The 15,622-nt window shown below is 38.4% G+C and overlaps 2 protein-coding genes across 3 annotated transcripts in view; both read right to left on the reverse strand.

Moving 5' to 3' along the window:
• The window catches only part of LOC6614509 (putative neural-cadherin 2), a 119,068-nt gene that overhangs the window by 18,698 nt on the left and 84,748 nt on the right, over positions 1 to 15,622 (reverse strand). For both annotated transcript variants that reach the window (XM_032727620.1, XM_032727621.1), the window contains 4 exons: positions 9,823 to 9,966; positions 5,068 to 5,183; positions 3,500 to 3,664; positions 680 to 817 (listed from right to left, as the gene is read on the reverse strand). In XM_032727620.1, the coding sequence (XP_032583511.1) occupies positions 680 to 817; positions 3,500 to 3,664; positions 5,068 to 5,183; positions 9,823 to 9,966 (563 nt within the window). The remainder of the gene's footprint in view (positions 1 to 679; positions 818 to 3,499; positions 3,665 to 5,067; positions 5,184 to 9,822; positions 9,967 to 15,622) is intronic.
• On the reverse strand, positions 6,239 to 6,914 carry LOC116803603. Its single transcript, XM_032727622.1, has one exon. It carries the CDS (start codon positions 6,858 to 6,860, stop codon positions 6,297 to 6,299), a length of 564 nt encoding a protein of 187 aa, XP_032583513.1. The 5' UTR covers positions 6,861 to 6,914; the 3' UTR covers positions 6,239 to 6,296.

Raw genomic sequence — 15,622 nt, forward strand, 5'->3', positions numbered from 1 at the left:
GGGATGACAACAATTGAAAAGCGAGGAAGAGTGGTAAATATTGAAAACGTTTCAATCTTTTCCCGAGTGTCTAGTGAAAAAAACTTAAAAGGGCTGTCAAAACGCTTAACGCTTATTGTGAGTTTCTATTTGTTCATTTCCATTCGAATTTAAAGAAGCTTAAAGCTTAAAATGTGGATCCTGTGCCAAACATGTACGTTCGAATGCAAATGTTTTAAAATGCCCATTAAAAGCGTTATGTTACCCTGAACTTGGTCAAAACTCTCCCTTAGTGACGGCAAAGATTACAATGTCATACCACGAGCATTTATTTAGGGTATATTCAGTTTCATATCGCGGCGACCCTCTCATTTTTTTTAGCTCTTCACTCGTCACACAATATAAACTGCGCCATTGTGCGAACGTAAACTGTGGCTCAATTGTAAACGGCCAAGGGGAAGCCCCTTGTCAAAAAAAGTAGGCTCCCGGGGCTTATGGAGTACGTAGTAGGTACCCCCCAGCTTGGTCACAAAGGAAAAAGTTATTTCCCCGTTTTTGTTCCGGCTTTTTTCGATTTGCGCGCCATTTGCACGGTTTGCTGTTAAGAGGGCCGTCGCGAAATTTTTTTTATTACGCTCGTTTTACGAGGGGACTCTCGAAATTGGAATCTGTTTAAAAAAGACCCGTGAGGTGAACTTACCTTGAGAACAAAAATATCGCCCGTCGTGCGATTTATATCAAATTTACTATTCGCTGGATTATCGGGGTCGATGCCCTGGCCAGTCAGGAAATATACAATATTTATTGGTCTATCTACATCGCCATCGGTGGCTGTGACCTGCAATGAAATGGAAAATTAAAAGGGAACGGTTAGTAACAAGAACTGCATTATACGGTGGGGATAGGGATTCAGATTCGGGTGGATTCCGAACTGGACGCTGCTTATAAAATTGGTGGCTATAAATCAAATATGCAAATGCGCCAAATGCTTTAAATGTCCAATAAAGGGGAATGTGAAAGTCGAATCGGGAAAAGACCGGTGGGGGCTGGAAAATCTGGACGGTGGGCGTGGTAGGTGTTTTTCTTTTAGCCCGTCAGATTGCTTGTAAATTTATGCTTCGATTTTTTGCTCTACTATTTTTGGCACATTTTTTTGTGGGACCCTCTCCCGATGGCAGCAAAATATTTTCTGGCAAAAAAGAAATGAAATGCTAATATAACCGAGATTTATGTAATTATTCAATCGGATTTCGGCTTATTCTCTTGTCTTATTTTTTTTTTTTTATTTTGTTTCGTTTTCGCTTTGTGATTGCTAAATTAAATCAGCATTTAGGACCATTTTCTTGGAATATTTGATCATAGGCAAAATGGTTATCGACTTTGATTGAGTTTTCTAGGGGATTGAGCAATTGAATAAAATCAACTAAATGGAATAGTACTAAAAAGCTTTCCTCGTCTATAGCAAAATTAATACACTCGAAAATTGCTTAAGAATTTTAATTGGCCCTGTCCATTTAGAAATAATAGGTATTAGAATCAAGTGACTGCATTTTCCTTAGCCGCTAACATGTAGAACGAAACTTTACAACTTCTTGTAATCGCTTCTAAACAACAAGCAGAAAAGCAAAGTAAGGATTATGGGTAAAAGAAATACACTCGAAGAAATTTGTGTGATGTAAGCAGCTAATGCAATTTAAATATTGCATTTCTTAAGCTTAAAATCCCCTTAAAAAGGCAAAACGAGCTTACAAAACCAACGTGTTCAATTAACTAACTTTTCTCTCTGCGAAACAAATGCTAGCTTTTTTACCTATGGGGAGAACAACAGGATTGTAGATCCTTCAAACAGTTGTCGTGTCAATTAAAAGCAATAATTGCCTTGTTCAGTTTGAATCTTATCTCTCTGCCTTTGTCGTGTGCGCAAAGTGGAGTATCTGGGTGGATTGTCTGTGCAAATTGTGGAAACAAAACCAAAGTTATGCGTGTGTGCAACCCATTTTCTATTTTAATGAAAGAAAACCGAGTTTCAGTTGAATTACAACCAAACTTGTAGCAATATCCACTGGGTCCTTGGCCCATTAAATCATCGTCACGTGTTAAGTGCCTGCCATTTCCACCCATTCCCATTTTCAGCTCCCATCCGCTGCACATTCACAATGCGACAATTTACGTTAAATGTTCAACACAATTTGATATGACAAAAGAGTTGTCTACGTGCCATCATTGTGCCCATTATTACTGCCCCGCCCATTTCGGACGCGGAAGCGATCCTTCGAGCAGCGTGCGCCATTGTCCTTTCGCCAGGACGCAACCACACGCCCACACATCCCCACCCACCCGCCGCCTACACTTATGGGCGTAATTGAAATGCCTTGCCAGCCAAAACTCAAACACAGAATCCTCGCCAGAGCTGCACTTTATATAAAAAATATTTGCATTTCATTTTCCAAGCACAGAAATCAATTTGAGTCCGAAGGTGTCGGCGACAGCAAACGCATTCCATTCACCTTGTATCTGTACAACGGCCGCATATAATATATGTACAAAAAACATATACATATCCTCCATAATGGGACCTGCCGTGACAATGCTCCTCCGGTCGCACTTTGGCCCGCCATAAATGTGTAATTAAAAATTCGCCTTGTTTTTCATCGTTTCTTGTTTATTGGTTTGGGCATGACCGCTGAGCTGTGCAATTTTAATTTGTATTTAATGTTAAAGAAATATGGAAAAGTTGGCATTAATGAAATGCTCTTGAAAATAAGTGCGCGTAATAAATCATTCAAATGTCACTATCGGTTATTAATAAAGCTGCCTTAATAAAAATAATAATTTCGGACGTAATAAACTACGCAACGACATTGATTCATTTGTGCAGAGCGTATTTGACCATCTTTGATTTATTTCTTTGGAAAAATAATCATAGAACTTAAGTGATAAGGCCTCACAATTCTGCCATTTTACTCGTTCGATAATCTATAAGTGGCGCTTTACTTCATGCACCCGTTAGAGTGTATTCAAATGTTGATGTGGCCATAAAGTCGACTCTCTGCTCACTGGCCTTTATGTTGGTAAATGATGGCTTGAATAAAAGTCGCTTGTGAAAATATGTGTGTGAGTGGTCTGTGTGCGTACTCATGAGGTTGATGTATGTATTTGCGCTTGTGTACGCATTTTACTGCCGCTGCGAAACTATCACGTTGTTATTAATGAATGAGTATTTATGCATATTTACGGCTGAATTTCCCCACACGAGTGCAGAGTTTTCTGCCAACCTTTTCCCCGCCTGTATTCCTTTTTCTCAGTCGCCACTTGAGTTTCCCAGCCTATTGTGTTTGCCCTCGGCCTGTTTTTCTTTTCCACATTTTTATTGCTCAGTTTTTGGCACTTTATGCAAATTTAACGTATTGAATGTATGGCTTACGCAGCCACTGGTATTTATATTTAAATTGCGTGAAGTCAATAAGGCGATAAGTGTTGCCCTGAAAAGTAGGCAATGGATTTTCGGCTGTAAACTAACCTGCAGAATGCGTTTGGGCAGATTGCGATCGTCTTCCTCAGTGATTTGTGTACGATATGTTTGACGATCGAATACCGGTGGATTATCGTTGACATCGCGAACGTTGATCACAACGGTAGTGTAGTTATTTTTGCGATTACGAGTTGCCTCCAGGCGCAGTTCGTACTGCAAAATAAAATATTTCAAATTAATAATTATTAAATTATTGTAGCACAACTGTGATAATGCTTATATTTCATTTCAAATTTAGAAATGACTAATACCCCATTTTAACATTATAAAGCTTACGTCAAGCCAGGCATAACTAAATAAGCAATTTATTAATTTAAATGAATTTCAAATATCACTAGCACCTCGCATAATCTAGCTTTAACGTTTCAATAGCTAAAAACGCATTTATGGTTATATGGAACGGACACTTTTCGTGAAATAAGAAGGTAGGCAATGACCATCAGCAAAGCTCAATTATTTCAATTACCAGCCTGCCACTGTTGTGTTGAAATTTGAACAACAAAAGCCAAATTCGCATGAATGGTCTGCGAAGTTTTTTTCCACGAGTAAAACAAAACAAAGTGAAAAGAAGGAGTACCAAATACGAAATTGGCAACACATGTTCCGGACGCTGTGGCTGGTTGTTTTGGCCATTGTGGCACTGCCACTGCTTGTTGCATGGCTGGATATTGACAGCTACACGGATTTTCTGTCCTGTTTGGGGTGCCAAAACAAGTTGCGTATAGGTGATGACTACGCGGGGCAGGGTGCTTGCGAATTTCTATGTGTGACTGCCTTTCTTCCACACAGAAAATTTTTTTGATAGTTATTTTAATAGTTACTTATCTAAAGAGCACCAATATATTAATGTCCATAGATAAATATATTACACAAACACTACAATCTGCGTAAATTAATAATATTTGACATTTTTTTGGTATCCATTTTGCTTGGATTGGATTTCTTTTCGGAGGCAGCAAGAACGCATTACTGATTTTTCTCAGTGATGGATCAGTGCGTTAGCAATCACGTTAAAAATGCGCAATGGGAAATGTAACGCCAGCTGTCTATATATATCCTCTGTAGCCGAGAAGTTTTTTGAGATAGAAATGCTGCATGTAAGCGAATTTTCCGTTTTTTTCTGGATTAATTTTTTTATACGCCTTGACTTGCCTGGTCGAAAGTTTGGCGAACCCCCTGAAAAGTTTTGCATATTTTTACATATTTTCCTTTTTTGTTGTTCATCGCCAAAGCGGAAAAATACATAAATTATGCATGCAACAGAAAGTTAGGACCTAGTAGAAGAAACTAGGACTAAGAAAAATGTGCGGCAACTTGTAGACAAGTGGATACACAAACTAAAACAATGTGGCATCAATAAATCATTTGAATAGTTTTTGAATAAAAAAAAATTCTTGTGAATCCTACTAAAAAGTATATTTTACTTTTTAAGCTAGTTAGCTTGTGTTACTAAAATAAGTCCTAAAATCTGTTAAAATTGTTGCATTTTTCCCAGCTTTGCAGCAAAACCCAGACTTTCAGCAGTTGTGGAAGTCCCAGAGTAGTCGACTACTTACCCTTGGCCTCGTTTCGTAGTCAAGTGGACTTGCCACGTAAATGACACCGGTGGTGTTCTGTACGGCAAATGCATTGCCTATGTTACCGCCTGTGATCTGGTATCGAATATTCGTCGCTGCAAAGAGATAATGAGAGCATGGCGTTAAAAAAGATTAAATTTAACTCAAGGGGGTAATTCAATTGGTGTACAAAGTACTCGCGGATCACTCGGCGTATGCGTAATGAAAATTAATCCAATTTAAGTAAAATAAGATTCTGAATACTTAATAGGATCGTCAGTCGAAAGAGCTGCGTTAACGAAATTTTTTTAAAGAATTAAGTTTTCGGTTTTGGTATTTGAAATTTGGGTATATAAAAATCTCTCACTATTTTTTTATTTAAATTCTTATCAATGGATAATTCTTTATGTTATCGAATTTCGTGAGGAGAATTTGAAGAGCCTACAAAGGGGAGGCTTCCAACCAAAATTTTGACTGCCTCAAGATTAAAAAACAATGAACAAAGTCAAAGAGAAACAAAATGGCAGCCACGGAGGTAGCTGAAATAATTAAGTTCATTAAAAAACATTTTTCCCCACGAGAGTTAGCCCAAGGACAAGGCCCCAATGTTTCATAAGAATGCCAGGCACAGCAAGATGCCATATAATTTACTTATTTCATGTTTAAACAGCCTGCAAAAGTGTTGTCTTTGCTGGCGGAATATGGAAATGCTCTCATATGTGACAACCAGGACACGTCTGGAGGGAGCAAGAGGGGTGCGTGAGGGGAAAAGTGTGGAAAACAGGAGTCGGGGCTGACGTTGCCACATTGTCTGTGCATTTATGCGGAAATGTGAAAGGCAAACATTAGCGTAAATTAGCGACGCGTAAATCGCTTAACCTGCTCGACTAGCTGAGCGGGGGAAGGGAACTGGATGAGCAGGATGTCAGGAAGCTGGAGTTTTGAGGCATTAAAAGTTGGCCACTTTTGCTGTTTGTGGGCCATAATAGCTTTCAGCACAATTAAGGAATTAGTTGGAGAGCTGATCAGTGAGTTTCCGAATGGTTCTTAAACAGATTTCTACATTAATTCAAGCCATTTAAGATATTTCTTTATGACAGCAATATATACTCGTATACACACTATAAATACAATATATAAGCGAAGAGATATTTTTTTATTCTTGCTAAACTCACGTAAACAATTTTTAAAACAAATTAATAAAACAGTAACACAACAAACTGTCTTGACTAAGACAAATAACTAGCCCCATGTTCACATTCTCGCAGCAATTGGTCGTGGTTGAACTTGATAAATGTATCATACTGCTCTGCCATTTTTTGAGTCAATGCTATTTCATATTCCAGCACTACCCGATCTTCGCATTGTTTCATCATTCCCCAGCACATAGATTTCAATTGCTGATAGGTAAACAGATTTCGGTCATCTTCAGTTTCCGGTTTGGCCATCTGTTTCTCCGATTTTGGGCGACATTCCTCCGAATCACTAAAGTCACTATCAAGTAATACTGGCAATCCCATCAAAAACTCTTTCGGGACCTCTGATTCGCTAATAATTGTCAAATTATTTTTTATGATATGATTTCGTAATCGCTTTGCGGGAAATATATCAGGCGAGTTGTCCTCCCAAGGAAACGATCGCTTCTGCGAAATGCTATTGACGCCTGGAATACTTTGGAGGGACCATTTTGTTAACTTATTTTTGATGCAGTTGCTCCCACATCGATTTGTCGGACCGATATGCTGAGATTCCTCATCCAAAGGTAGTGAACGCTTTCGCGTTATGGGACTCATGTTTATTTTTTGGCTTTTAATTTTTTTTCCGATTTGTTCTGTTCACTTCCAATTCGACAGGCAAACTGCCACGCTTACTGTGCTATGTTGTAAAGTCATTTTCCCATTTCTTTTTACAAAAGTATACAAAATCTATTTACGCTAGCCAATCCAATAAAATTATATTTAACCAGTGTTATATTTATTAAAAAACTTCTCTGGCCGCCCTCTCTTGAAACATTAATTATATATTCTGTTTACACTTTAACGCTAGAACGCGAATATATGAAATATCTCCATCAAGAACCTATTTATTTTTGTTTTTAAATTTTTTCAAACCATAGACAATAACAACAACATGAACAACAGGAGTAGCTCAGGCGAGTCGTGTTAAGTAGACCCCAGTCTTAGACAATGACGTTTACAACTTACGATGTCATGACGCCATTTTTAAATCACTGATAATGATAATAAATTAATATACAGACACCAGAGACCCAGGCTCACATGGGAGCAGAAAAGGCAGTAAAAGTATCCCTGCTCGTCCTTCGCAACCTTTGCGATGTTGTTTGTGTACTTATTTAGCATGAAAAGTCATTTTAAAAAGGGGAGGGAAAAACATTCTCGTTTTTTGCGATGGTTTTTTGATCTTTCTAGGTCTTCGTGTGCTCATTTTTTGTTCTTTCCTTTTTATTTGAAGGTTGGGGTGTCGGATAAGTGTTTTTATGGCACACACTGAAAGGTTGTGCGACTCCTGGTTTTCCTCCCAGCCAGCTCTTGGGTGGGTCTTTAAAAACGAGTTCTTAAAGTGATGGGAAAGCCAGGGAAATAAATGAGCTTCGTTTGGCCGCCTAGAACTCTTCGAACTGGTTCGAATGTGACAACATTTGGCCAACACATGGCAACCACTCGCGCACATTCAAATAAATAATCTTTTCGCTCATAAATTCGCAATGTGGCACGCAATGGCACAAAAGTTTTACAGCTCCATTCGTATTTCCAAGTTGACACAAACATGGCAACGCAAGGAGTCGCATAAGAGATTTGTCCTGACCCTGTTTTGTTGGTCTCAGCCTTCAATTCATATTCTATGCAACTCACACACACACAGCTAAAATCCTCTTCCTTCAGCGAGTAGTTCAAAATTTTCGTGTGCCCATTTATTTTTCCGTTCGCCGGCTCTGTTTCCCTTTTCTGGAGGGATTACACTGGGTTCCGTTGCTGGGGCAACCTTTGAATTTAAATTACAACATCTACGTATAAGTTACACATATTATATTATTTTAGGTGAATATTTTGGTAATTAAAAAACGCAGATATAACAATGCACTTACGTTTTCTTTTCGTGTTGATTTGTAATGATACAATAGAATTTAGATATTTTATTCAGTAACCGGTAGGTATAACAATTACATTGTAATCTCTAGCATTTATTTCTTCTAGATATACAATACCATGTATTTTGCATGCATAACAAGGATTTGTATCAGTGTGCTTTTGTTGTTTCTGCTCTGGTTTTTTCCAATTCGGGTTAATGCTTTTTTCGCAGTCGTCGCGACGGCGACAACAAGGACTCGCAGTCTTCTCGGATGTCCTTTGAGAGCTGTTGCTGTTGGGGAGACTGATCCAAGTGAAGACAAAGTTCTACCCACGAGTTTGCCTCTGCCGTCGGTAGGGAGAAAGTTGTTAAACGCTTTCAATGAGATTTTGAATGTTTTTCGTGCTGCAAATCGTATCTGCCGCAGACGAAGAACTTTCCCGTCCCTAGCCGTATTAACAATAATAATTTCCGCATGGGAATCAATAGACAGATATACAAATATTCATATTAGATGCTCACTTGCTCTCCGCTTGTGTTTGTCTTTGTATTTTATGGATTTATGCATGACTATGAGCTGTATCTTTGGCCTTACTGGGCTTTTATATTTTTGTAATGTTTCGTAAATATTTGCGGTACATGGCCGATGCCTAATAATATTTAACAATGGCTGCACACACAAACAAACATTGCTATGTATTACAACAAATAAATGTTGTAAATGTCTATTATGACTGCGAGGAAGGGAAAAATATTCTGGAACGCCTGTTTAATATTTATGCATAAATTTTCTGCGGCCCCATGAGGGAAATTGCCCAATTGGTTTTTGCCAAATGTTTATGACGCCCCCCTATGCACGAGTATTTTTTCGTATAATTTTTTGTGGCTTAAGGAAGGAAGGAAGTCATAGGATTCATGACTCAAGCCGACTGAAAATGTGGCAATCGCATGAATTGACAATATCAGGCAACCAATTATTCTCCAATGACTGCCTTTTTGCTTTTACTTTAGTTTGCGATAAGTAAAAAGGTAAATAGATTGGGGACTTCAGATATTTATTTATTTATTTATTTCTTGCCTAATTTATTTATTTTATATATTCCGAAAAGTTGTTTATTTCGCAATTTAACTGAAATGCTGCAATTGATGTGCTCTAATTTACAGACTGAATCAGTGGTTTCAAAAATAAAGAAATAATGCCTCAATTGACCTTGTCAAGTATTTTAATTTGAACCAAAATTTTGTTAAATTGAAAACGTAATGAGGCAAACCAATAAAGGCAATGATTGCCGTGCTCTGAATAAATTACTAGTTTCATGTCCTTAATTGCTCGAATAATTCCTGCGTATACATGTATGTAGCCAAAGCTCACTGACATTCTTGATGGACTTTCTCCCTGAAGCAGCTGTCTACGTCTTAATGTCTTTCAAATGCAAATCGTTGGACATGATATGAGCGTATGGCCCCCGGTCAATTACAATTAAAGAAACACTTAATGAAATCAATTGGTAGTTCTTGCAATTTATATTCTTTTGCTCAGGCGATTAAGTACGAATATACTCCCTCGAGCAAAAACCTAATTTCAATAGAAGGACGAAATCACATTAAGCCTGATGAAGGGACGGTTTATTGTTTATGTGTAGTGCTTGGATTGTTGTTACTCACACTCATTGTGATCCTTGGCGTTGACAGTGAGGACAGTGCTCTGCAAATCGGCATTTTCATCGATTTCAGTCTCGTACAGAAATCTATCGAAATACGGCGGTGAATCGTTTTTGTCGGCAATACCAATGCGTACAAATTTTGTAACTGCAAATGAGAAAGAAAAAGAAAGCCAGCCATGATATAGATACTCATACTGTGTAAATAGATTGCTCGGTTGCATGCTCTTAGTGTATGAAATGCCAATAAGCAGCATTAATTATTGCAAATTTATTGATTGACAAATTGCGCGCGTGCCTCCTTTTGCGGTCGAGGAAGTCGTATACTTATTCGTTTATGTTCGAAACGTGGCAGGCATAAAAGAGGGTAGTACTCCCACCCCACATACGTATATCACCAAATTTACTATACACCGAAAATAACTGGGCTGAGCTATAAATTCGTTACTACCTAAAATTGAAGCAAACATAATAATGTTTTTATACAAAAATTTTAAGGAAAATGTTTGAAATTAGGTATAATTTAAATAAGCTTTATATGTTTTGATCTGGCAACGCTCAATTATAGCTTAAGAAGTCATTGTGAAATTCCTATTACTCAGTTTCAATTAAACCGTCAACTACACCACTACGTTCTTGTGTTTATTTGCTCGGTCGGTCTAGAAGCACATAACGGTTGTCCTGATCGTACGGTAAACAACTAACAGTTGGTTATGGGCCTTCAGCAAGCTAAGTTTTCGGTTTGAATAATTCAAAGTAATTAAATGGACTAACACGCGTCCGGTTGAAACTCGAAATAAATAAAAACTAATTTGCGGAATTCGACAAAATGAGTGTGTCAATTCAAATAGAAAAATTAGGCGACGACAATTACGACGTATGGAGCATTTTAATGCGTAGTGTGCTTATAACAGCAGATCTATGGAAAGTCGTTTGTGGCCAATATGTAAAGCCAGAAGATGGCTCTGAAGATTCCGAAAGATGGAATATGCTCGATCAAAAGGCCCTGGCAAGTTTGTTTTTAAATTTAAAAGCAATGCAGTTAATGCATATAAAGGCATGCACAACAGCAGCAGACGCATGGAAAAAATTTTGTGATGTACATTTGCCAGGTGGCCCGATCAGAAAAGTGCAGTTATATCAAAAACTATCAAGGCTGAGAATGCTAGAAGGGGATAACGTTGTTCAATATGTCAATAAATTTGCTGAAACAGTCAACAAATTAGCTGAGATGGACATAACTATTAATGATGAATTAAAAAGCATCATGTTGTTATCCAGTTTACCAAATTCGTGGGAAAATTTCGTTGTAGCGATCGAAACACGCGACACGCTGCCGACGTTCGAAACGGTAAAAGTGAAGCTTCTGGAAGAAGGAGCGCGCAAGCAAGAGAGGGACGATCGCGAAGGTTCTGTCCAAGCCGTGTATGTACATACAAAATTACATGGAACTGCAAAGCAAAAACAACGCGAAGAAAATAACCTTGAAAAACATAGTTTCAAGGGCAAATGCTACATTTGCGAAAAATTCGGTCACCGAACACGAGAATGCCCGAACAAAGAGAGGCATAAAAAACTAGGGGAAAGCAAGGAGAAATCAAACTGCTTGATGCATATTAGTGCTACCACTCAAAGGAAAAACATATGGTGTGTTGATAGTGGTGCCACGTCGCATATGTGTGTGACAAGGGATTGTTTACATCTTTCATTAATAAGGAAACATCGATTATGCTAGCAGCTGATAAGTTCGTGAAATCGAGCGGCATCGGGACTGTTATGCTTAAATCACAAAATGTAAACATTGAATTACGAGATGTAATTTACGTTCCATCATTGCATATGAATTTTTTATCAGTGAGCAAGTCCGCGGAGTACGAAAACATAACTACCTTTGATAAAAAGGCGGCGGTGATAAAAAACAAACAAGGTGAAGTGATGATGAGAGCGGTTCATTTCTTGAATGATTCTTCTCGCATGGCAACATGGCACAATCGGTTTGGTCATTTAAATTTTCAATGTTTAAAAGAAATTAAGGAAAAAGAGCTAGTAATTGGCATGGACGTTAAAAATATGTCGGTGAATATAAATTGCGACATATGCAATATGGCAAAAATACACGTATTGCCATTCCCACAGAATAGCGAGAGAGCTACGCAAAGTGTACTGGATCTAGTTCACAGTGACGTTTGCGGGCCAGTGAATGTTAGTTCTTTAGGCGGCAACAAGTATTTCGTCACGTTCATAGACGACAATTCAAGGAAAATATTTATATATTTTATGCATGTGAAGAACGAAGTGTTTGATAAATTCAAATTGTTCAAATCAAACGTATCATTGTTGCACGTCGTGATGTCAAATTTGTAGAGGGTGAGTTTGATAACACTGAATCTGAAAAATGCACTATTTCGGAACAAAATAATGACTTCGCTACAAACATCATTCACCTTGAGTCAATCATCCAAGTACCAGAGCAGCAGCGGCCGGCTATGCCCATGGTGGTCGAGCAGAGCAGTAAGTCTTACGACAGCTATGACTCCGGTGAAGAGGAGGAGGAGTTTGTAAGCGCAAGCGATGAAAAGCAAATTCTCACTGAGGAGGAGATCGTACCAGACGTACAAGAGCAAGAAAGCAACGCACCTACACGTGGACCCGGCAGACCAAAAATTATTCGCAGTGGTAAGTCCGGTAGACCCAGAAAACAATACAACAGCCTCAATTACATTGAAAACATTGAGACGCCACAGTGCGTTGGAGACGCTTTACGGGGCGAGCATGCCCAAGACTGGAAGACGTCAATGCAGAAAGAATATGATGCTCTCATTTCAAATAACACATGGACATTGTGTGATTTACCTCCAGGACAGAAGGCCATAGGATCCAAGTGCGTCTTTCGCGTCAAAAAGGATAAAGAGGGAAATATACAAAATTTTAAATCAAGACTTGTTGCTCAAGGTTGTGATGATACATGATGGCGGCCAACTAAATTATTTCCTTGGCATGGAAATCCAACGAGAAAGTACAAGAGGGTTTCGCTATGCCAGAAGCAGTTCATCATAAACCTATTGGATGAATATGGCATGCAAAATTGTCGTCCCGCAGCTACGCCGCTAGACCCTGGTTATAAGATGGGTTGTAGAAATGAGAATTGTGTCAAGGTAAATATAACACAATTTCAATCATTAATCGGTTCCCTTATGTATTTAGCAGTCTTGAGCCGACCAGACATTTTGCATACAGTGAGCAAGCTGTCGCAAAGAAATACTGATCCACACAGTGAAGACGAGACTGCAGCGAAACATGTTTTGAGATACCTTTCAGCCACGGTTGATCTCAAAATCACATACAGCAAGTCCGGCGAACAGGTAATGGGCTTCGCCGACGCATACTGGGCAAACGACCTGTCAGATCGCAAATCATACAGTGGGTATGCATTCTTCCTTGGAGGCAGTGCGTTTTCATGGACTTCAGCTAAGCAGAGCGTCGTCGCCATGAGCAGCACAGAAGCAGAGTACGTTGCTTTATCCACGGCTGTAAAAGAAGCGGTGTATCTTCGCCGTTTGCTTTTAGAGATTGGATGGTCATTAGATGGACCAATAACCATATGTGGCGACAACATAAGTTCTCATCATATTGCGAAGAATCCAGTACACCATAAACGCACTAAGCACATAGATATTAAGTATCATTTTGTTCGTGAAAAAGTAGAATGTAATGAAATAATTCTTGAATATGTACCCACTGATAAAAATGTTGCAGATGTACTAACGAAAGGCTTGTGTAAGCAAAAGCAACAGATTTTTGCTAAGTTGCTTGGATTAAATTAATTTTCGTTTTACATCACATATATATAGCTTAAGAGGAAGTGTTGAAATTACGTTATAATTTAAATAAGCTTTATATGTTTTGATCTGGCAACGCTCAATTATAGCTTAAGAAGTCATTGTGAAATTCCTATTACTAAGTTTCAATTAAACCGTCAACTACACCACTACGTTCTTGTGTTTATTTGCTCGGTCGGTCTAGAAGCACATAACGGTTGTCCTGATCGTACGGTAAACAACTAACAAAAATGTATTAGCATACTGAAATAATCTAGTATGAAAAAATGGGCTTTACAACGAAAAAATAATTTTGATGGTACATGGTACATTACTTTGTTGTGGTGCACAGTTTTTGATTTTCCAAATTTCTCAGCTATTGGCATGTTATCCCCTTGCTACACCAGATAAAGCCTCAGTCAAATATACTGAACCTAGAAATATGTGCGCAACTAAAAGCCAGCAGAAATCACAAAACAATCTACTCAAAGTGAAAAGTTTGTGTCCCCTTTTTCCAGTCGAAAGCAAAATAAGTTTTCACAAAGTGCACTGCGAATTGAGGGATTTTCCGGCTCTCCCTTCGGCAAGCGCAGCTACGTTTGTTTGCCTCACTTTATTTGCTTATTTCCTGCTAATGTCTTGCCAAACAAAACTTTCTGGATAGTTGTGTAGTTTAGTTTTCGGAACGGGAACGTGCGTTAATGAGTTTTATTCGACTAGGAGAGCTCAAGGCAAATACGGAAGGAAATTGCACTTCACAAATAAGCGTGGATTTTAGCAATCCCCACAGAGAAAGTTTTTTAACTTTGGTGAGCTTGACAATTGTTTCCCGAAAAATATGAATTTCATGTAAAAGTCGGGTCATTAACAAAGGAATCCTTTTAAGCTCTTAAGTTTTCCATAAATAATTAAGTTCCACTTTATTGGACTACTAAAATATTTTCGAGATGCGTCTTTGCCAACCTAACTAACAAAGTGGTATAAGCGTTCAATTTTCCCAAGAGCCTGAGAATGACTTGAAAGGTCCTTCGCCTTGTTTTTGTATCGGTTCCCACATGCCGGAAGCAATAATCTGTTTTTACAAAAAACACGAAATGCTTGCACAACTTCGGCATAAATATGAGAACAATAAAATGTATACATTCGCCAAGAATAAATGCTCGTTAACAGCCAGAGTGAACGGCCAGTCCCACAACATAAAAGTGCAGAGCTGCAGTGTGGAGATGGAAGAATTAAAATGGCCAGCAGGCGCACGTTGCGTATACGAAATATTGAAAAGACGACAGTTGCCGGGGCAATCCTTTCGGCTGCAAAAGCATTCTGTGAAATGCACTCAACACTTATATTCTTTAATAGTTGTTAAAGATGCTTTCGAAATTTCCAAGTTTTAGCAAGAAATGTACGTTTTCGCAAGAGTGCAATTTATTTATCCCTTGCGCAAACAAAAAGCACATACATATTTTTACGCTTGTTTTGCAGATGACATAAATTGGAAATACAATTTTTGGTGACCAAGCGGAAGTGTTGAGTAAACTTTCGATATTTGACTTGCCTAAGCACTGCATTACAGAATCTGTTGAACGTTTAATTTGTTTTGGCTTTGTTTGCTCTGCAAGTAACTTAATTGAATTTTGTCAAAAGTTGCGGGACTGAGAAGTTTGAGAAACCAATTAAATATTCGACGGAAAATTCGAAATGCAATGAGCTTTCACCCTTTTTCTGTGAAGTGTGTTTATGGCAGCGCTCCTACAAATTCTCCGCTCACACACGTCATTCATTCGTTTGAATGCTAAAGTCAAACTTGAAATTCTTTTCATGGAAATAAAAATAAAAAAATAAATGAACTCCTCGCCTTTCAGCTCTTTCATACTCAAGTATGGGCTAAGACAAATAGAATCTAATTTAGAATTTAGTTCTTTGCTTTACTTAGGTTGCAGGTAAGTCTAGCTATTATGTGTTAGTCCCTCTTTGGCCCAGAAAATGAAA

This window comes from Drosophila sechellia, chromosome 2L, assembly GCF_004382195.2.
Source record: "Drosophila sechellia strain sech25 chromosome 2L, ASM438219v1, whole genome shotgun sequence".
Classification (NCBI taxonomy): Eukaryota; Metazoa; Arthropoda; class Insecta; order Diptera; family Drosophilidae; genus Drosophila; species Drosophila sechellia.

Coding starts and splice junctions, on each gene's coding strand:
- LOC116803603 (XM_032727622.1), bottom strand. CDS start 6,860: ATGAGTCCCATAACGCGAAAGCGTTCACTACCTTTGGATGAGGAATCT.